The following is a 20,955-nucleotide window of genomic DNA, read 5'->3' on the forward strand; positions in this document are numbered from 1 at the left end:
TTAGAATGGCCAAGTCAAAGTCCAGACCTGAATCCAATCGAGAATCTGTGGAAAGAACTGAACTGCTGTTCACAAATGCTCTCCATCCAACCTCACTGAGCTCGAGCTGTTTTGCAAGGAGGAATGGGAAAAAATGTCAGTCTCTCGATGTGCAAAACTGATAGAGACATACCCCAAGCGACTTACAGCTGTAATCGCAGCAAAAGGTGGCGCTACAAAGTATTAATTTAAGGGGGCTGAATAATTTTGCACGCCCAATTTTTCAGTTTTTGATTTGTTAAAAAAGTTTGAAATATCCAATAAATGTCGTTCCACTTCATGATTGTGTCCCACTTGTTGTTGATTCTTCACAAAAAAATACAGTTTTATATCTTTATGTTTGAAGCCTGAAATGTGGCAAAAGGTCGCAAAGTTCAAGGGGGCCGAATACTTTCGCAAGGCACTGTAACTGTCTGGTAAATGCATAAAGACTTTATGCATGATTTGCTATGACACCATTTATATTATTATTTCCTTTTTTTGCAGATACACTGGACTAGGAGGTCACCAGGATCAAGTTCCTCCTGATGGTGAACAAGAAGGGCCAGACCTGCCAGTCTAAGTACTATGAGCGGGTGGACACTGGAAAGAGGCCTTCTCTGGAGGCTGATGTTGTCAAGGGATGCCTGTCACGCTACAAAGAAGAGGTCTCTATTTCAATTGTTATTTTTACTCTATTAGAAATCTCAATCAATCAAATGCATTTTGTAAAGACCTTTTTACATCAGAAGTTGTCACAAAATGCTTTACAGATACCCAACCTTAAACCCCCAAAAGCAAGCAAGCAATGTGAAGGCAGAAGCACAGTGGCTTGGAAAAACTAGTTTTTTGTTGTTTACTTTCAGGGGTAGGACACAACAGTGAGAAGATGTACATAACTGGTGACGGGCATGGACGAGACAATACAGAACAGAAAGAAATCCAGTTCAATAACCTACATCTATCCCTTTAATTTATAATTTTGGTTATGCCATTCTTCCTGCTGAGTTCGTTTGCCACTGCCAGTCCACATGCATTTTATACAGGTGACACAGAACTCATTCTGCTATTCAAACATCCAAGTAACTATTATTTTCTATCTTTTATGGACTTCAAACTAGTATATAGACAGTACGGTGCTCTCTTCTTGGTTGTTGGTATCAGTGACACTGAGGTGAGAGTTCATAATTTTACTGTTATGTGTAAAAAGTGTTATTAGATTAAGGTTGAGATTTTATTATTGAGAGTATTCATGATTCATGGTGTAGGATGTCTTTCTTTCCCACAGAATGAACTGTCAGACAACTTTGAGGTTCTTGACAAGTACTTTGGTCATGTGGTGAGTTCAGAGTCTTTTTGTTCACTACTTCAGCACATTCTGGCTGTATGCTAGATTTACTGCATGTCAACTATTCAACCACCTGTGCATAGCTCAGCATTTCAAAGGTCAGCTTTTTCTGGGACAAAAACACATTACTCTAAACTGAGCATTCCCCATTAGAGAAGCCAATACTTTACATTTAAGTTGTTTTCCATTGGCAGATGTATCTTTGGTTTGCTTAATGTATCTCTATTTTTCCTTTTGTATTGATGTGAATATTCTTGTAATTACAGGGCTCATCCGCAAAAGAGTCATTGGTCTCAGCATGACTCCCTGTTAAAAATAAAGGTTAAATAACTACAATAAAAATAACCATGTAACTTCTTTGTTTTTCTCTCCTAACAGAGTGAATTGGATGTATCCTTTACAAATGATACGTTTTGTTATTAACCAGTTTGAGGAAATTCATTGAAACAGATGCTGGGGTTGTCTGCGTGTCCACCCCTCACATTAGGGGCTTGTCACGTGGCTAGCCGACTGTGCCATTCCAGGTCTGGCATTTAGTGCGGCACTGCACAGACTGATGAAGACAACCGTCATTGTCTGAGTCTTTTTCTCAGTGGGCAGTCAGACTTGCCGGGGTCAGACCAGTCATAAGAAGTGGAATGCAACTACAGTCGGTTGGATTTTTTAAAGTTGTTCAACCTGGCGAGGCATGTTAATGCAGAGGTTAAATTCCATGACTGAAACTTAAGTCAATTCATCCTTTTACAGAAAGACAATCATTTTGTACATGTATTAAACTGTGAATTTGACATTTTCAATGTTTAATTGTTTTTCAAAGAATCCATGACTGAAATAATGTCACAGTAAACTTTGACCCCTCGAAGAGTAGCCAGGGTTAACAATAACATTTTTCTTACCAATGGAAAGGGCTCATTTGGGGAGGGGGTAAATGCCCTACTTTACACTGTGATAGGGAATTACATGTGTATTCATGTATTCAATGTTAGTGGAGACCAACAAGAACCGCATCCTGGCACCTCTACTAGCTCTGGACCAGATGTCTGAGGCTCATTGAGCAGTTGTTTGAACACGAAGACTGTCGGCCTTTGAAAAAGGGGACACATTAAATCATTTTGATAGCATGGACTTCATACTTGAATTTATCAACAACCCATTGTTATTAATATAGAATAGGGAGGTTTTAGACATCTGTAGTAATAGATTGACTAAGGTATCTCACACACCCTGTCTTGAATGTGCCTGGAATATGTAATTCAGGTCTTTTATTAAGTAAATAAACAAGACGTTTCATACTTTGCAAACATTTTAATTTTTTGGAGCATACACATTTGAAAATATCTGTTTACTTCAAATTGCAACTTGAGTTAAATAAATGTTTATAATATACAAAGAAAATACAAGGGAAAGCATAGCTTGCTTTTTTTCTTTTTAAATGTGCCTTGCACACAGAACCAGTGTTTTTGTCTCTATAGCTTTATTGTAAAATTACACAAGAAATGCACTCAGGGACTTTGATCCTTATAGCAGGATAACAAACAATCAAAACATACATAACGAAAAAAACGAAGAGCAAAAATAATAAGCATGTGCATCATGATTGTATGCCGTAAGATTAAGTAAAAGGAGGGAAAAATGTAATCCTAATATTCAAACAATGCAGGCACTAGTAAAACTTAACCTGGTAAGGAAATGCCCAAACACACTACAGTTAGCGCTACAGAAGCAGATGCCCTTCTCCCCTCAGGTCACGCAGGGAAAGGAAGGGGGTTGACAGCCGGGTGGTGGAGAGATGGTGGCAATCTAAAAACCCTAAAATCTACAGAGAATGTACAGATGCTCACAGCCAGAGTATGAGAGAGAGTAAACACTGTAGACCATGAGGAAACTGTCTTCTAGTCGCTCAAGTCCTTCAAGCAGCAGTGTGCCCTGGGGAGGGAGGGAGCTGTAGTGGGTGGAGCGGAGGAAGGTGGGGGTGCCCCGGACCTTATCTGTATCAGTAGCTAGTTGAGCCAACATGGGACTGTTTTCCTAGAGTTCACAGGGGGAAAGGACGGAACAGGGGACATTTAAGGGAGGGTGGTTGGTGGGGTTGGGAGGGGAGGGGGGAGAGAGATCTATTTTTCTGCAACAAAACACAATAGGCTTCACCAGCAGGGGGGGTTTGTCAGTCAGAATGGGGCAGACAGGGCATGCTCAGTTGAGGTGGAAGCCCTTCTCCATGGTGGCAGCTAGGAGACGCTCTCTCATGATGTCTTCAGAGGAATACTCTGGCAGCTTCAGATAGTGTACACAAGTGTTAACAGAGGGATAGCTGGAGTCTGCCGCGTCCACCTATGGAAAGGAACAATTAGTTTAATTGCATTGCAGTCACCTTGCGGTAAACTATATACTGAACAAAACACGCAACAATTTCAAAGATTTTAGTTACAGTTCAAATAAGGAAATCAGTCAATTGAATAAATTCATTAGATCCTAATCTACGGATTTCACACGACTGGACCTCAGGATCTCATCACAGTATCTCTGTGCATTCAAATTGCCATTGATAAAATGCAATTGTGTTTGTTGTCCCTTGCTTAAACCTGCCCATACCATAACCCCACCGCCACCATGGGGCACTGTTCACAACGTTGACATGAGCAAACCGCTCGTCCACACGCCGCCATACACGTGGTTTCTGGTCATGAGGTAGGTTGGACGTACAGCCAAATTCTCTAAAATTACGTTGGAGACGGCTTATGGTAAAGAAATTAACAGAAATCTCTGGCAACATCTCTGGTGGACATTCCTGCAGTCAGCATGCCAATTGACACGCCCTCAACTTTTAGGGGCCTTTTATTGTCCCCAGCACAAGGTACACCTGTATAATGATCATGCTGTTTAATCAGCTTCTTGATATGCCAATCCTGTCAGGTTAATGGATTATCTTGGCAAAGTAGAAATGCTCACTAACAGGGATGTAAACAAATGTGCAAATGTTTATTTCAGCTCATGAAACATGGGAACAACACTTTAGGGAAGGGAAAGGGGGATACCTAGTCAGTTGAATGCCTTAAACTGAAATGTGTCTAACGCATTTAACCCAACCCCTCTGAATCAGAGAGGTGCAGGGGGCTGCCTTAATCAACATCCACGTCTTCGGCGCCCGGGAAAAGTGGGTTAACTGCCTTGCTCATGGGCAGAACGGCAGATTTTTACCTCGTCAGCTCGGGGATTCGATCCAGCAGCTTTTCGGTTACTGGCCCAACACTCTGACCACTAGTTTGAACCCTGTCTATAATCCCAGAGGTATGAGTGGCAGATATTAGTGATGGAGGGGTAGTGTCATTCTTGGATGATAGGATAATATTATGTTTTAAAGATAAATAGAATACATTTAATATCAAACATTCCCCAAATTCCTACTGTCAGCATTTCTGAAACATGTCAAGATCATTAGGATGGCTTACTGTACTGCAAGGTTGACATAGTTTTCTAAACTCAGTAGTGATTTGCACCATCAAGAGCCCTTTCCTTACTTTTCGAACGATGGTGAGGCGTGGGTGCAGGTTTGCCAGACCGCCAGGGGGCAGAGTGGAGCATCCTGTGGTGAACTGGAGGAAGGCTTTCCTCTCGTCAGACGACATTCCACAAAGCACACGCACAAAACGCAGGAACCCAGGACTGTGGAGAGGACAAGGGAACCGATGAAACCGTTAAAAGGACTCTCCAGCGAAATATGAAAACAACCAGCTGTTAGATAGCGCCAGTTTATGAACTGGTACTTTAGTACACGCCTCATGTTCCTCCAGAAACAAAAGGTCATTAAGTAAGTAAGTCATGTTCTGGTTATGTCAGTGACCTTGCCATTTGAGTCCCTTTTAAAACATGACTAACAGTCAATTCAAGGAGATCTAACGACAAAGAAATGATTTCCAAGTTGGCCAAATGAAGTTCTATTCTACAAGCTGCAGTCGATGGAGGGTCATCATACCTGTCCCTAGTGTAGCCCAGCTTGGGCTCTGTGTAGTTCATGACATCCTCAGAGGTCCAGGATGGAGACTGGTTTCCACACAGAATCATCTGCACCTCCTTGTGACTGAAGGAGCTCAGCTTCTCCATGGGGAACACTCGGTTAAAGCCCTCTGAGAAAGGAACCGTTCATTTCATTACATCCAAAGTGTAGTGTAGGAAAATAAACTCATTTGTGATAACTAATGCTAAAGAGATACAATCTGCGAGTCATATTAATAGGCATACCTCTGAATGCCTCCATTTGTTTCTGGATGCCAGTGTGCATGCAGAAGTCAAACATGAGCTCCACGTACTCCTCAGCATTATCCATGGTCACCATCTGGATGGATAAACAGAGAGGGAAACAGGACAATTTCAGACAACTCCTCTAACTAATACAACTCAGGTCAGAGCCAACAGTGGTGCTCTACCTACCTCGTCATCCGCATTGGGCTTCAGATCCACTGCTGAGAACCCATGCACTTTGGATGAGGGGCAAAACTGGAAATTCAATCTGAGAGAAAAGGGACTCAAAATTAACCATGTTGAATGATGAAATAATTATACAGCTGTCAAGATCAAATACTATATCAGCATCATGGGAAACTGACAAAAGAAAAGTGAACAAATTCAAAAGCGATTAATCATTGCCTACAAAACAATGTAATTAGCAAAAATGTCATTCCAGTTCAGGATATTATCCACTGAATGCCTGACTAATTTAAGAAGCTCAGTAAGAGTGGTGGTAGTAGCTGTGCTCACCCCAGGTCCTCTACACTAAGTGGGGGTCCAGAGCCCAAGGGGTTCTTCAGCATGAGGTCCTGCAGCCTAGTGTTCTTTTCATCCTCAGACTGACTGTTGTTCCCCAAGATCAGCCTCCTCTTCACCGCCAGCTCCTTCATCTCTTTCAGGAACTTGGCCCGGTGGGAGTTGACCCGCTCAAAGTCCTCCCAGGTCAGGATGCCGTGGTACCAGGCCGGGGGCTTGGGTTTAGGGGGGTTCAGGATGAACTCGGACTTGGAGTCCTCGTCAAAGCTGCCGACAGAATAGGTGTCTAGGCTCTCCTCGGTAGACGCCTCCGACTGGATCTCTGAGAAGTGGTGGTGCTGCTCGGTGGGATCGAGGAGGAGAGGGCCCCCACGGGAGGCGTATAGCAGCTTGGACATGTTGCTCTTGATGTCACCCATACAGAGCAACTTGAAGAAGGGTCGTGAGATGGGAAGGTCCACCAGGCGGTTGTCCTGAATGCACTTGGCCAGGAAGACCCCCAAGAAGAGGAAGAGTTTGCTGAGGCGCTCCAGCTCGTCACTATCCTGGGGGAATGGGGCTGGGAACAGGCCGCAGGAGCGCTGGACATAGTAGCCTGGAGGTTTCAGACCCCCACCCAGATCCACCTGATAGTACACAACACACAGTCAATAAGAAGCAGGACATTTTCATTGACATGACCTTAACCCAAAAATATTAATTAAAAGGTGACACTGACATGGTTCAAATATTACCGTTTAGATCTACATTTTAATAATGTGACAGTGAAGCAGCACTTACCTGGCGAGACTCATCGTCTGGGAAGTCATCATCACAGAGCCATATACCCAGGGATGCCCTCTGGAACTCAGCTGCCACCAGAGCATAGAACTCCAGTGTGGGACCCAGGCCTGTACCCTCCTCCCCCTGGAATTCAACCTGGGGAGAGAGAGACTGGTCATTCGCTACGACCTCTCATAACCAGTCACTATGACCTCTTGTGGCCATGCCATTCAAAGAAATAGGGGAAGACATTACCAAGTTGGAAAAAACAGGTGTACAGTATGATTACAAACTGTATGCCTATGAATTGGATGAATGAGTACATATTTCACACCATTTAGCATGACATGGACCACTTATTCATGGGTACCAATGATAATCAATAATCCCTTCACACAGACTCTCCAATGAGCATGCATGTTAGTCCAGGAGTACAATTAATCTGGTTTAAATCAGGCATGGTGTTTTACTTCCAAAACAGATTTCCTGTCAGCGTGGATCTGCATGACGCTCTCAGCCCACTCCATCATCTGGTCTCTGCGGGGGACCTTGACTCGCTCATGTTTGAGCCGGCCCACCCTGAACTCCCCAGGGTCGTCTCTCCGCACCGTGGTGGAGGGCCGCGAGCGCTCCATGGTCGCCTCCCGCCGGTTCTGCAGCCACACTACCGCCCTGAGTTGCACCGACAATACAGTACGAAGTCAATGAAATTAACAGCAATAATTGGCCCTGTAATATGCGAGAGCTGTATTAGTTTGTTATTCAATGCTATATAAACAAAGACATGAAATGGGTGTGGATGTGAGAAGACGTTGCACCAGTTTCTGGAGTACACACCCCTTTTGTTTAAACATCAAGCAGCACTAACCTGGAGGCTCCAAACGCAGTGCAGGTGAAGTAGAGCTGCCGGGTCTCAAACGGGATGAGGAAAGGACACTTGCTGGTAAGCTGCTCACACCATTCTGGGAGGGCCCCGCTGGCCAGGGCCAGAGGCTCCTCAATCTGCTGGAGAATCTTCGTTGTGACTTTCTTGCTGGTGAATTCCTCGGGCGATGCATTGAATTGGAGGTCCTCTACATATGGTAAAAAACAGTTGATCAACAACATGTGTTATTAAGAACACCAAAAAGTAACATTTTCACTGCAAGAGGACGATAAAATAAGGTAGCATATTATCTTCAGGTGATATGTGATGGGGAGGGGGGTCTGAGGTGGTATTAGGTGTGTATCTGTACCTTCCTGGAAGGTGCGTGTGTGGGCGTGGGGGTCTCCTCCGATGATGAAGAGGATGCGGAGCAGCTGGAGCACATCCTCCACACCGCAGGCACTCTGGCTAGAGCCAGCCTTGGCCTGGGCCTGCTCACTAGCCACACTCAGGATGTCACAGGTCTGCATGGCACCCAGAGACCCAGGGCTCAGGCCCCCCGACCTGCACCCATGCTCACAAAAGTCCTGCAAGCAATCATATGGACCGTGGTTTAAACCTGATGTTTCCTCAGCTACCTGACTCTATGAACTCTCTGATTAACAGCGAAGACAGTAGCATAAAACTGGACATGGCTATTTTGCTGCACATACATCCAGTTACTGCATTCTCACAATCATTATGTTCGCACAGCAAAATAATGAAAGGGAACAGATTCACTATGTAAATCATGGTAATGCATAATTTACAGAACAGCCACAAGCCATTTGGATAAAGTTAAGAGAAGAGCAAAAACTGTCTAACAAGTGGCTAGACAAATGACAGTCAAGCAAGAAGGAAAACAATATATCAAAACAGAGAAGGGAAAATAAATAGATACATAGACAGATAAGCAACATCTTGATGCCGGTCTATACCTTGTATGCAGCTATGAGCTGAGAACAATTTCTGTTTTTCCTAATACTTTTATTAGTGCCGGTTAATTTCCAGTGGCGCAGGAAAGAGGAGTCTGCATTCTTCTGCATGTAGGTTATCAAGTCATTCTTTGGTAATTCATCAGTGCCAAGGTATTGCTCCACATGCTCTACAGACCAGCAACCCTACAACAGGAAGAACCAAATGTTGGTCTTTCCTGATTGTAAAGTCTCAAGGAAAATAGACATGCATTACAGTAGGTTGGTTTAACCACTAAAAAGAGACCCGTGCAGTTACTCTAGTTACATTATAAATAATAGGGTTTTAAGTCACAGTATCCTTGCTGCTTTAAAGGTTAGTGAGATAGGTCTGTCTTAGTCTCGAAAACCCGACCCTAGGCAACAATGACTAGGGTCTGGTTTCAATAACAGACTTTTTTGGCAACTTTGATAAGAGAAAAAAAATGTTCCTTGTTCCGGAGTGGGTCCTCTTCAGATTGACAACTCTCCCAACAAATCACGATGCAGACATTCCAGAATGTTGCAATTCAAAACCAAAGTTCAGGCAAAATCTTTGCAGTGGTTTATTGAAGATAGCCACTTGCAAAAAGCACTCAGTGATCTCAATCTTGCCAGCTACTGTTTAGTATTTTATTCAAGCGGATAAGGTAGTGATGTGGGCAGGGACGCAGTTCCTCTACACCATAAAGAGTCACTGTTGCCTAGGTCAGGTTTTCGAGACTAGGTCTGTTTAATTATCCAGGAGGAGCATTTCGCCACACATTGAAAACAGCCACAAAAAAATCACAGCAAAGATTTAAAAAATGGGCAGAAGACGGGGGGGGAGGTGTGAAACTTGTTAATTACCATTTTTCTGCTTTCCTTCTCTTTGTCCGAATCCTTCAATTCTCTGTACATTATCCTGCAAAACAAAGTAAAAATGGAGATCTGCCATTAATTCCAGCTACTTTCAGTTTAGGTTTCATCATAGCGTCAAGTTAGAATCCTGATGAAAAACTAAACACCCAAACAAACTAGCATCCTGCCTGGCAGACTTACGTGTATGTGGGTTCCCAGATCCGGCGTAGTTTATCTGATTTGATGCTCCCGTTGCAGGAGACCTGTAGAAGCTTCTGGACATAGTAAAAGATAGTACCCTTGTAGTTGGAGAGGGGTAGTTCAACTTCTCGGGTGGTTCCAAGCCCTGCCACTTTGAGGATGAGGGCGAGGTGGGGGGAGGGGGCACACTCAACCTCTTCCTGGACTTCAGAGCGAGGTGTACCTGCAAGGACAAGGAAAAACATGAGGAAAGAGCTCACCACTATTCCCTAGGGTGCAATTGAAGTAGGTGTGAAAGACTTGCCATTTGTCTAGTAATCATGTACAATCCAAGTCCATCCACAGATGGATATTGAACTGAACTGTGTCGTGTTTGTGTACCTGGGGGAGGGATCTCCAGGTCTGTGGTCTGCTGGACATTGGTCCGGCCTGGCCTGGGGTCAAACGCCGGGACTAAAGCAGAGAACTGCCTTTTGAGGACAAAGTCATCGTCCCAGGTTCTACGCCGACCCCCTTTGGTTTCATACTCTTCCTCTTCCTGATAAAACAGGACATGAACAGCCCTTAGTTCTCTGGGAGTGGCAGGCAAGGTATTACACACAACACAAACATGCAACACAGATCGACGTTTACAGGAGAAACAAAACTTTCATAAAAACAAGGTCACATACATTTAGTCACACATTTCACATTCGAAATTGACAAGAACTTAAACTGAAATAGGGAGGTTTTCAGGCAATCCTTTTTTTTACGAGGGTGCAATCATGCAATCGACAAGTACACTTTATATGAATAGAAACTGCAACAGATTTTTACCCTATTAAAATGAATGTGGAAACCAAGGTTTACCCTGGACCGTACCAAAACTTCCTCATACTCTTGGTCTTCCTGATTGTCATCCTCGTTCTCATCATCATCATCATCAGGCTCAGGCAGATCCTCCTCATCATCTAACTCAGCCAATAGCGTGTTAGCACGACAGCTGTCCAGGAAGTCTGCAGGGAGAGGTGGTGAGATCTCACTAGAAACAACTTGAGCATAATGCACTTCATATAGAGTCAGAAAGCGCTAGCCAAATATACGAGGAGGACACTGATGAGTCAAGAAGTGTGAAACGACAAGATGGAAGTTAGGCAGTAGAAACACGTATGTGTTAAATGAAGAAGCAGAGGAGTAGTGGAGGAGGATAGGAGAGATGTATAATATAGGAATAATAGTAAGTCTAGTATAGCCTACCATAAAGGGAAAACTCAGCATCCTGACCAGTGTCACTCTCACTAGACGTAGAGGTCAGGCTGGTCGTCAGAGTGTTACTGAGCAACTGGCCAACCGACAAACCTGTGGTTGCCGTGGCTACATTATTGCTGCTGGTTACTATGGATGTGGACATTGTAACAGTTGAGGTGGTACCAGTGGTGGTGAGGTTAGGAAAGCTCTGTGCACCCATGAGAGGAGAAGCTGCAAACAAAAACCCAAAATGCAATTAGTTCAAAACCAGAAAAAGAAGCAGGTATTATTTTGGTTCCAGTTCAAACTGAATGCTGGTTGCTCTTCTACCACTACACATGCTTGTCACATTCAAGCCTCAGTCAGCACCTTCTGACCACTGGAAGTCATGTTTTGAGTTTAAAAAAAAACTGTGCATCTTACTTTTAAAGGTTAACATTAGAAAATAATGCACTGATCACCGCTCACTTTACACAAGGATGATGCAAAAATGTAATTAGAAAATGTCAGTAATAGTCTGTCAGCAATGCAATAATATGGTTGATTCTCCTTGGTTTAATGAAATAGCCTAATATTAGAACAAAGAAAACCAGAAAAAAACTGCAGCACAAAAGCAAGAACACCATTCAGATATGTGTAGTCAGTATTTCTTCTTCTTGGCTAGATGAGTGTCTGTCCTGTTTCTTCCCTTTGTGTGGTGATCAAGAGTCAGATTAGCAATCATATCAACATTGAACACAATCTACAATTTTACATTGCCAGGACAAAATGTTGTTGACTACTACTCCAGGTTAATGTAAAAATTTTATAACTTAACTGTACAAGCTGAAGCTAAACTCTATAAAACTAAACTCTAAACCAAAGCTACAAGGCTCCTTCTATAAAGTCTTGCCAATAATGTCAAGTGAGCTGGCAGGACAGTGGTCCCTTTATGTGCACTGAAGGCTGAGGGCTGCATGTATCCCTGGCCTGCAGACAGTAGAGGCTGAATACTCACTGGCAGCGCTCATGACGTTTCGTCCCAGTGTGTTGGTGTTGTTGTCGCTGCTGCTGCGGCTCAGGTTCATGTTGTTGGTGGCATTGGTGCGGGACATGTTAGGAGCTCGCCGCACAAATGACTCCATGAGGCTGGCCTCTCGTGATGACAGGTTAGGCACGCTGGCGCTGGAGCTCATGGGAGCACCGGCCGCCAGCAGAGAGCTGACGGACAGACGGGCGCTGGCCACGGAACATAGAGGTCTCTGGGAAGCAGCCTCCTTACTGGAGGACTCCGACACGGAGCTGACGTCAGGCGAGCTGACGCTGACTAGTGCCATGGAGATGGCCGTGGCATCTGCCGCCGCTTGCCTGTCCGTGCCCGCTTTCCGCTCGCCTCCCTCCTCCGCGGTTATCGTGCTGGTGCTGGAGGCGGATCCGGCCTCAGACAGCACCACAATGGGTTCTTGGCCCTCTGACCCAGGGATGCCACCACCAGCCCCTAGTAACCCCCCCTGCTCCAGCAGGCTATCGGCCCGACGCTCTACCTTGGTGGAGCTGAGACTGATATCACTGCTGCTGGCCACGCTACACACCGAGCTGCTACTGCCCTTCCGGCTGGAGGAGCTGGCCCCTGCAGCAGAGGAGGAGCCGCCCTTGTCCGGACAGTTATTTTTCACCAGGCTGCTCCAGGACTGCGCTGTGCCTGAAACAGTGGATGAGACAGGTTTGGGTGACGGCGCAGACTCAGGGTCGTACCCTGGCGCAAGCTTGAGGTCAAATTTTCCTTCAGCACCCATACGATAAGAGTTTGAGCCACCAGCATCCCAGGTGACATCAATCCAGCCTGGAAAAGGATATGAATGTAGTGAGACCCAGCAGAGAGCAAGTCAAGACAGCAGTTCTGCTCAACACTGGACCAGATAACCATGTTTGTGACGTTGTCTACAGGTGGGCTGAATACAGATTCAGACTAGATCCATTACTCACCATCAGTATACAATTCTATGCAGCTATACTGAAGCTGATAGCATTGTGCTGAATAGTAAAACCAATTGTAAGTCAAATTGAGATACTGGATGTCCTGATGAAACTGTATGGTCTAGTACTCTGGTCCAGGTGAAGCAGTCAGATAGAAATCATGAGTTACAGAAAATGACAAAGCAAGGTAGAATTTAGCAAATGCAAAGCTGAAAGCCACTTGAGAAAAAGGAACTGAATAATATCGTTGTCAATGTAAATCTAAAAAAATTGCAATGGAGCCCATTCAGAGCTTGCAAATTGTAACATCAACATGCACTCAGCTGACTGATGGAGACAATTAGTCAAAAAGTATTTAAAAACACACTGGAAACATGGCTGCCCAGAGATTTAACAGATAGCGACGGAGGAAATGATTGTACAAGTATGAAAAGGTTACCTGATAAGTTGGGGGAGAGGGGGGAGGGTTGCACTTCAAAATATCAAACTAATAACAAAAAGGGTATAATGGTAGTGACAGTTTGCAAGTTTAGTCAAATACGTAAATGATAATGGGAGCGGTTTTAAGACGTTTGGCATACAGAGATAGACATGTAATCCTTTACACGCCCCTTGTATTTAATAATAATACAAAATAAAATGTTAAAAATAAAATAATGCGGTAGGAGAGCAATAGGAGGATGAGCATCACGTAATGCAGTCTAGTCACACAGCACTGACTCTGATCAACAACTACGCTGCTCTGTAGTCAGCCTCTACAGTTAGTGCATTTCAAGGTAATTATTTATCCTTCATTAACAAAGCATGGCCTTATTTGCCAATGGGGACAAAGAGGAAGTAGGCCTATAGTGTGAGGTCAGAAGCAGTAGGTTAACTAATAGGCCTATAGTGTGAGGTCAGAAGCAGTAGGTTAACTAATAGGCCTATAGTGTGAGGTCAGAAGCAGTAGGTTAAGTAATAGGGCTATAGTGTAAGGTCAGAAGCAGTAGGTTAACTAATAGGCCTATAGTGTGAGGTCAGAAGCAGTAGGTTAACTAATAGGCCTATAGTGTGAGGTCAGAAGCAGTAGGTTAACTAATAGGCCTATAGTGTGAGGTCAGAAGCAGTAGGTTAACTAATAGGCCTATAGTGTAAGGTCATTTTCGCATTCGCGAAAAAAGCACTGTCGTTGCACCAATGTGTACCTAACCATAAACATCAATGCCTTTCTTTAAAATCAATACACAAGTATATATTTTTAAACCTGCATATTTAGTTATTTATTGCCTGATAACATGCATTTCTTTTAAACTAGGGAAATTGTGTCACTTCTCTTGCGTTCTGTACAAGCAGAGTCAGGCTATATGCAGCAGTTTGGGCCACCTGGCTCGTTGCGAACTGTGTGAAGACCATTTCTTCCTAACAAACACCGTAATTCACTTGCCAGAATTTTACATGATTATGACGTAACAGCAATATTTAGACTTAGGGTTGCCGCCGTTCGATAACGTTTTGTTTTCGAAATGATAGTTTCCGGATTTGACTATATTAATGACCTAAGGCTCGTATTTCTGTGTGTTTATTATATTATAATTAAGTCTATGATTTGATAGAGCAGTCTGACTGAGCGGTGGTAGGCAGCAGCAGGCTCGTAAGCATTAATTCAAACTGCACTTTACTGTGTTGGCCAGCAGTTCTTCTCTGTGCTTCAAGCATTGCGCTGTTTATGACTTCAAGCCTATCAACTCCCAAGATTAGGCTGGCAATACTATAGTGCCTATAAGAACATCCAACAGTCAAAGGTATATGAAATACAAATGGTATAGAGAGAAATAGTCCTATAATTCCTATAATAACTACAACCTAAAACTTCTTACCTGGGAATATTGAAGACTCATGTTAAAAGGAACCACCAGCGTTCATATGTTCTCATGTTCTGAGCAAGGAACTTAAACATTAGCTTTTTTACATGGCACATATTGCACTTCTGTTGCATTATTTATTTGAGACTAAATTGATTTTATTTATTATATTAAGTTCAAATAAAAAAAGTGCTCATTCAGTATTGTTGTAATTGTCATCATTTATAAAAATTTTAAAAAGTTAATAATTAACATTTAAAAAAATAAAAAATTTAAACACATCGGCGGTATCAGTGTTGAAAAATCAGAATCTGTCGACCTAGGGCGGTCAGAAGCATTAGGTTAAGTAATAGGCCTATGGTGTGAGGTCAGAAGCAGAGGAGAAAGCCTTCAGTTAGAAAACCAGGAACAAAGGCTGGACCGTTTAGAAATGTTGAGTAGCGTCACCCACAAACCACCTGTACAATGTCTGATATAGAAATTGTTTTTCAAGTTACTAATAATGTTATGAAAGGACAATGAACAACTGCTGATTGATATTTTCAGTATTTAACATACAAAAGTGAGACTTTTCTACGAGCGTTAGTAATAGGTGCTTTGGGTTAAGATGCACTAAAGGCTCCTCAAATTATATAAATGCACTTGATGTTCACAATTTGTTTTGTGGTTGGTCTACCATATTTATCAATGACTCCCTTGTCACTAGTTTTTGCACATCTTATGTTCAATCGTCATAGTTACGTAGCCCGATGTCTCTGAATTACTATTATAACACTGCCCCAGTGATGATGATGGGGTGACGTATGGGATTATTCTGGGATAAAGCTCAGCATTATGTCCTGCTTTAGCAGTTTAAACATGCATCATCATGTCAGCTGAAGTCCCACAGAACATTTAACAAACACTTTTTTCATATAAAACAAAAGCTTTCTATGCAAGCCATGTGTGTGTGTTCAGTTCCACACAGAGGGATGTTTTATTAGATGGTGGGGCTCAGGATGTACTAGTGTCTTACCGTTATGGGCCTCCCCCGTCACCGTACCCTCTCCTGCTGGGTTGCCATCCTGGTCTCTCCACTTCCAGTCGATGCCCCGCACCACGCGCGCACCGGGCACTATGTACTTCATCACCTGGGAGCGGAATAGACGCCTCTGCCTGCGCAGGTTGGCCTCCGCTTCCTTCACTGCTTTACCTGTAGAAGGGAGAAGGAGGTTGGTCAGATTGCTTTGCATCATTCAAATCTAATGAATAATGATTCATAAACATAGTGTCTCAGTAAAATCGCACATACCTTACTAAAATACTTATGTGTTTTGACTGTTTCTTGACAGCAGTGGCGAGAGCTTAGACCCCCAAAGAGCAAGCAGAAGTGGCACGGACAAACCTCCCATAGAGAAGAAACCTCAAGAGAACCCAGGAGCAGACTCTTACCTAGCTGGTCCTCACACACACCACTGACGGTGCCGTAGATCTCCAGGCCTGACAGAGACAGGTAGTGGGTCTGCCCGCTGGCATTCTTCCCCATCTGCTTGATGCGGATGTGTCTCCAGCCCTGTTTCTCCTCTTTGGATGGGTCCAGAGGCCAAGTGGCTGTGGACCTTCACAACAGGACAGGACACAAACTCACTGTCAGAATCAGATATAGGTTTTGGATCCTGAGTTCTTCCTGACCATAGGCTCCTGGATATGGGCCCTTCTGACTGGGACAAGGCTGACTTACCCCGGCTCGTTGAGGCTGCAGTCCTCCACATGGTTGTAGAGACTCATCCAGGTTTGGCCGTCTTTGGACACCTGGAACACCCAGTTCCTGAGGGCGGAGCGGCCGTAGCCACGTGCGTGGCGCAGGGTGTAGGCAGAGGGGATGACCCACAGGCCCAAGTCGATGGCGAACCAGGCGTTCTTATCATCGTTGGTGTGGCAGTTGAGGGCAGAGCTGTCTCGACTCAGGATGTCCTCCAGTCGTCCATATGGGAGGTTACGACCCTCAGAGGAGGTCACTACCACCAGGCCATAGGCTGCTGGGTTCACCCACTCATAGGCAGTCCTGGAGACAGAGGAAACACACAAGATTAATACAAGGTTATTTTCTAAATACTTTCTTGTATTGTATAATAAGCATTTAGCTGATCATCAGGTCTTCACACAATGACGATGGGAGGAGACTTACTTTGCATTGGTACCAATCCAGTAGACTATTCCGTTCTCGTCAAAGTCATGCTGGTGTCTGAATGTGAAGGTCTGTCCCTCTCTTAGCTTCTTGACGAAGATGAAGGAGGATCTATCAAAGTCATACCACTGCTTGGCCACCTGGGGGAGAGAAAGGAGATTACTCTGAGACCGCGTGAGTGTTCGCTCAAACTGATCGCCTCAAATATGCTGAATGGACAGATAGTGAAAGAAGATGACATGGTTAAGGAAGAGGGGGTGGTACCATCTTGAGGAGGTACTGCTCCAGAGACTCCACGGTGGCCAGGGGCTCCATCTTCAGCATACGTCCGGTACGGTCGATCAGCGCCGTCTCCCCAGGTGCGCGCTCCAGACGGAAACGCAACCTCCTTGTCAGGATCTAACACACACACAGGAAGGACGAATAATGGGCATTTGACTGTTTGACGAGTACTTGCAGGAGTACTTGCATTCCTCATGAAGTTGATTGAGAGAATGCCAAGAGTGTGCAAAGCTGTCAGCGAAGCAAAGGGTGGCTACTTTGAAGAATCCATAGTATAAAATACATTTTGATTGGTTTAACCCTTTTTTGGTTACTATATTATTCCATGTGTGTTATTTCATAGTTTTGATGTCTTCACTATTATTCTACAATGCAGAAAATAGTAAAAATAAAAGGAAAAAGCGTTGAATTAGGTGTGTCCAAACTTGACTAGTACTGAGATATAATAAATAAAGGGCCATTTAAGATTTGTTTATTGAAACTATAATATCAACTGGTTATATTATATTGTGGAACACAAACTTTAAAAAAAGGTAGTAACCACAGCAGTGGTGCTTGCTTGTAGAATAGCTCTGCTATGGCATAGCATTGTTTTGTTCATTTAGCAGACAAAACACTTATTTCCCGAGCCCTTATCACTGTCAAAACATCTATTTTATAGTAAAAATAACCATGATGTAATAAAACAGAATAAAATAGAGCAGAATGTTAATCGCATCTCGTGTCTAAAACAGCTATTCTCAAAGAGATAATTTGAAACAGTGCTCAATTTGGCAAGATGAAATACATTTTTCAGAGTTACAAACCAAACTATGTCTTCTGTTAGAATTGAGTTTATTATACTTGTTCCTTGTTATTTTCTAAAACGATTAACAATTCCACATTGAACACCGCAAGGATTTGAATTATGGCCAGAACATCTGGTTAGCTTAACGGTCAGCTTAACGATTCTGATGAAAATACACCGTCTTCATCAAACTAATGTTTTTGCAGATTTTCAGTGTAGAACCTGTCTATGTTGGGGGGGGGGTTATAGCCTAGGCTAACCAATTCTAAATGCCACTAGCAGTTTACAAAGTAGGGTCGTCACTACTGTTAGTTGCCAAAGTCATAAACCCTGCCCGTTTCTCCAAGACGTTTATTCTCTCAGTGAAATATGGAACCGTTCCGTATTTTATCTAACGGGTGGCATCCATCAGTCTAAATATTCCTGTTACATTGCACAACATTCAATGTCATAATTAATTAGTTTGCAATGAGCCAGGCGGACCAAACTTTTGCATATACCCTGACTCTGTGTGCAATGAACACAAGAGACGTGACACAATTTCACCTGGTTAATATTGCCTGCTAAACTGGATTTATTTTAGCTAAATATGCAGGTTTAAAAATATATACTTCTGTGTATTGATTTTAAGAAAGGCATTGGTGTTTATGGTTAGGTACATGTTGGAGCAACGACAGTCCTTTTTCGCGAATGCACACTGCATCGATTATATGCAACGCAGGACACGCTAGATAAACTAGTAATATCACCAACCATGTGTAGTTAGTTATAACTAGTGATTATGATTGATTAAGTTTAATGCTAACTAGCAACTTACCGTGGCTTCTTACTGCATTCGCGTAACAGGCGGGCTCCTCGTGAGGCAGGTGGTTAGAGCGTTGGACTAGTTAACCGTAAGGTTGCAAGATTGAATCCCTGAGCTGGCAAGGTAAAAATCTGTCGTTCTGCCCCTGAACAAGGCAGTTAACCCACCGTTCCTAGGCCGTCATTGAAAATAAGAATGTGTTCTTAACTGACTTGCCTAGTTAAATAAAGATTAAATAAAGGACTAAAAAAAATTGGCGTCCAATATTACCGATTGTTATGAAAACTTGAGAATCGGCCATTCCGATTAATCGGTCAACCTCTAATTCAAACCCCTTCCCCTTTTCCACATTTTGTTACATTACAGCCTTGTGAAAAACATATATTTTCCCTCAATCTACACCCATAATGACAAAGCGACCAGTTATATATTTTTTGCCAATAATGAAGTACCTTATTTACACAAGTATTCAGACCCTTTGCTATGAGACTCGAAATTGAGCTCAGGAGTATACTGTTTCCATTGATCATCCTTGCGATGTTTCGACAACTTCCAGAAGGACAACCATCTCTGCAGAACTCCACCAATCAAGCCTTTATGGTAGAGTGGCCAGACTGAAGACACTCTTCAGTAAAAAGGTACGTGACAGCCCGCTTGGAGTTTGCCAAAGGGCACCTAAAGAAACAAGATCCTCTGGTCTGATGAAACCAAGATTGAACACTTTGGCCTGAATGCCAAGCATCACGTCTGGAAGAAACCTGGCACCGTCCCTACGGTGAAGCATGGTGGTGGCAGCATCATGCTGTGGGGATGTTTTTCAGCGGCAGGGACTTGGAGACTAGTCAGGTTTGAGGCAAAGATGAACGGAGCAAAGTACAGAGAGATCCTTGATGAAACCTGCTCCAGAGCACTGGGGACCTCAGACTGGGGCGAAGGTTCACCTTCCAACAGGACAACGACCCAAAGCACCCAGCCAAGACAACACAGAAGTGGCTTCGGGACAAATCTCTGAATGTCCTTGAGTGGCCCAGCCAGAGCCCAGACTTGAACATAATCGAACATCTCTGGAGACCCAAAATTGCTGTGCAGCGATGCTCCCCATCCAACCTGACAGAGCTTGAGAGGATCCACAGAGAACGGGAGAAACTTTCCAAATACAGGTAAGCCAAGCTTGTAGCGTGATACCCAAGAAGACTCGATGCTGTAATCGCTGCCAAAGGTGCGTCAACAATGTACCGAGTCTGAATACTTATGTAAACGACATTTCAGTTTCTAAAAACCTGTTTTTGCTTAGTCATTATGGGGTATTGTGTGTAGATTGAGGCGGAAAAAACTATTTAAGCAATTTTAAAATAAAGCTGTAAGATAACAAAATATGGAAAGGGGGAAGGGGTCTGAATACTTTATGAATGCACTGTATTTGGAAAGAAAATGGGATCTCTGGTTAAAGATCAAGTTTTGGGCCTCCCGGGTGGCGCAGTGGTTTAGGGCTGGGTTCGTGCCCAGGCTCTGTCGCAGTCGGCCACATGGCATGACCTTCGTCTCTCCCGAGCCCGTACGGGAGTTGTAGCGATGAGACAAGATAATAACTACTAACAGTAACTACTAACAATTGGATACCACGAAATTGGGGAGAAAAGGGGGTTAAATAAAAAATAAAAAAAGATTGAGTTTTGACGTTAGTTTACTCATGCAGAACTCTAGAATGAGTTTTACTGAACCTAAGCTTTAAAACAGGTCGCTGGAACAAACACCACTATACTACTGAGAGATGTGGTGGAGGAGACTCACCTGCAGATTATAGGTGGAGCCTGGGGTGTCATACAGGTGCAGAGGTAACCTCTCAATGGACTCCAGGACTGCTAGTAGTTTGCGGATTAAGGCAACTGCGGGTCGGCTAAATTAAATGGGACAAACCAGGAAGTGAGCCACTGACAGGTTTTTATTATTTAAAAACACATTTATACAAATTAATTATATAAAAGTCTGAATTATTACCTTTCATCATCTTCGTTTTCACTGAATGCGGTTTTAAATACATTTATTCTTTCCATTAATGGTTTACAATCATGTTTCATGTCAAGTTCCACACTCTGAAAAAGA

At 43.5% G+C, this 20,955-nt stretch overlaps 1 protein-coding gene and 1 long non-coding RNA gene across 6 annotated transcripts in view; one reads left to right on the forward strand and one right to left on the reverse strand.

Moving 5' to 3' along the window:
- Window positions 1-616: 616 nt before the first annotated feature.
- LOC110505772 lies at window positions 617-1,708 on the forward strand. Its single transcript, XR_002470865.2, has 2 exons — window positions 617-686; window positions 885-1,708. It is a non-coding gene; the product is annotated as an uncharacterized LOC110505772 (long non-coding RNA).
- Window positions 1,709-2,656: 948 nt separating this feature from the next.
- LOC110505770 (E3 ubiquitin-protein ligase HECTD1) overlaps window positions 2,657-20,955 on the reverse strand; it is a 37,407-nt gene continuing 19,108 nt past the window's right edge. Inside the window, exons 18-41 of one of the 5 annotated variants that reach the window (XM_021585199.2) lie at window positions 20,851-20,945; window positions 20,644-20,749; window positions 17,243-17,377; window positions 16,979-17,118; window positions 16,532-16,855; window positions 16,243-16,409; window positions 15,827-16,003; window positions 12,012-12,836; window positions 11,024-11,245; window positions 10,604-10,782; window positions 10,169-10,325; window positions 9,788-10,010; window positions 9,596-9,650; window positions 8,732-8,914; window positions 8,125-8,341; window positions 7,758-7,962; window positions 7,360-7,561; window positions 6,908-7,045; window positions 6,122-6,753; window positions 5,795-5,873; window positions 5,606-5,699; window positions 5,340-5,490; window positions 4,885-5,029; window positions 2,657-3,697 (exon numbers count right to left, since the gene is read on the reverse strand). In XM_021585199.2, the coding sequence (XP_021440874.2) occupies window positions 3,560-3,697; window positions 4,885-5,029; window positions 5,340-5,490; window positions 5,606-5,699; window positions 5,795-5,873; window positions 6,122-6,753; window positions 6,908-7,045; window positions 7,360-7,561; window positions 7,758-7,962; window positions 8,125-8,341; window positions 8,732-8,914; window positions 9,596-9,650; window positions 9,788-10,010; window positions 10,169-10,325; window positions 10,604-10,782; window positions 11,024-11,245; window positions 12,012-12,836; window positions 15,827-16,003; window positions 16,243-16,409; window positions 16,532-16,855; window positions 16,979-17,118; window positions 17,243-17,377; window positions 20,644-20,749; window positions 20,851-20,945 (4,989 nt within the window). In that variant the 3' untranslated portion in view covers window positions 2,657-3,559. The remainder of the gene's footprint in view (window positions 3,698-4,884; window positions 5,030-5,339; window positions 5,491-5,605; window positions 5,700-5,794; window positions 5,874-6,121; window positions 6,754-6,907; window positions 7,046-7,359; window positions 7,562-7,757; window positions 7,963-8,124; window positions 8,342-8,731; window positions 8,915-9,595; window positions 9,651-9,787; window positions 10,011-10,168; window positions 10,326-10,603; window positions 10,783-11,023; window positions 11,246-12,011; window positions 12,837-15,826; window positions 16,004-16,242; window positions 16,410-16,531; window positions 16,856-16,978; window positions 17,119-17,242; window positions 17,378-20,643; window positions 20,750-20,850; window positions 20,946-20,955) is intronic. The other 4 variants (XM_021585201.2, XM_021585200.2, XM_021585204.2 and 1 more) reach the window with 4 other exon arrangements.

This window comes from Oncorhynchus mykiss, chromosome 25 (genome assembly GCF_013265735.2).
Source record: "Oncorhynchus mykiss isolate Arlee chromosome 25, USDA_OmykA_1.1, whole genome shotgun sequence".
Taxonomy (NCBI): Eukaryota; Metazoa; Chordata; class Actinopteri; order Salmoniformes; family Salmonidae; genus Oncorhynchus; species Oncorhynchus mykiss.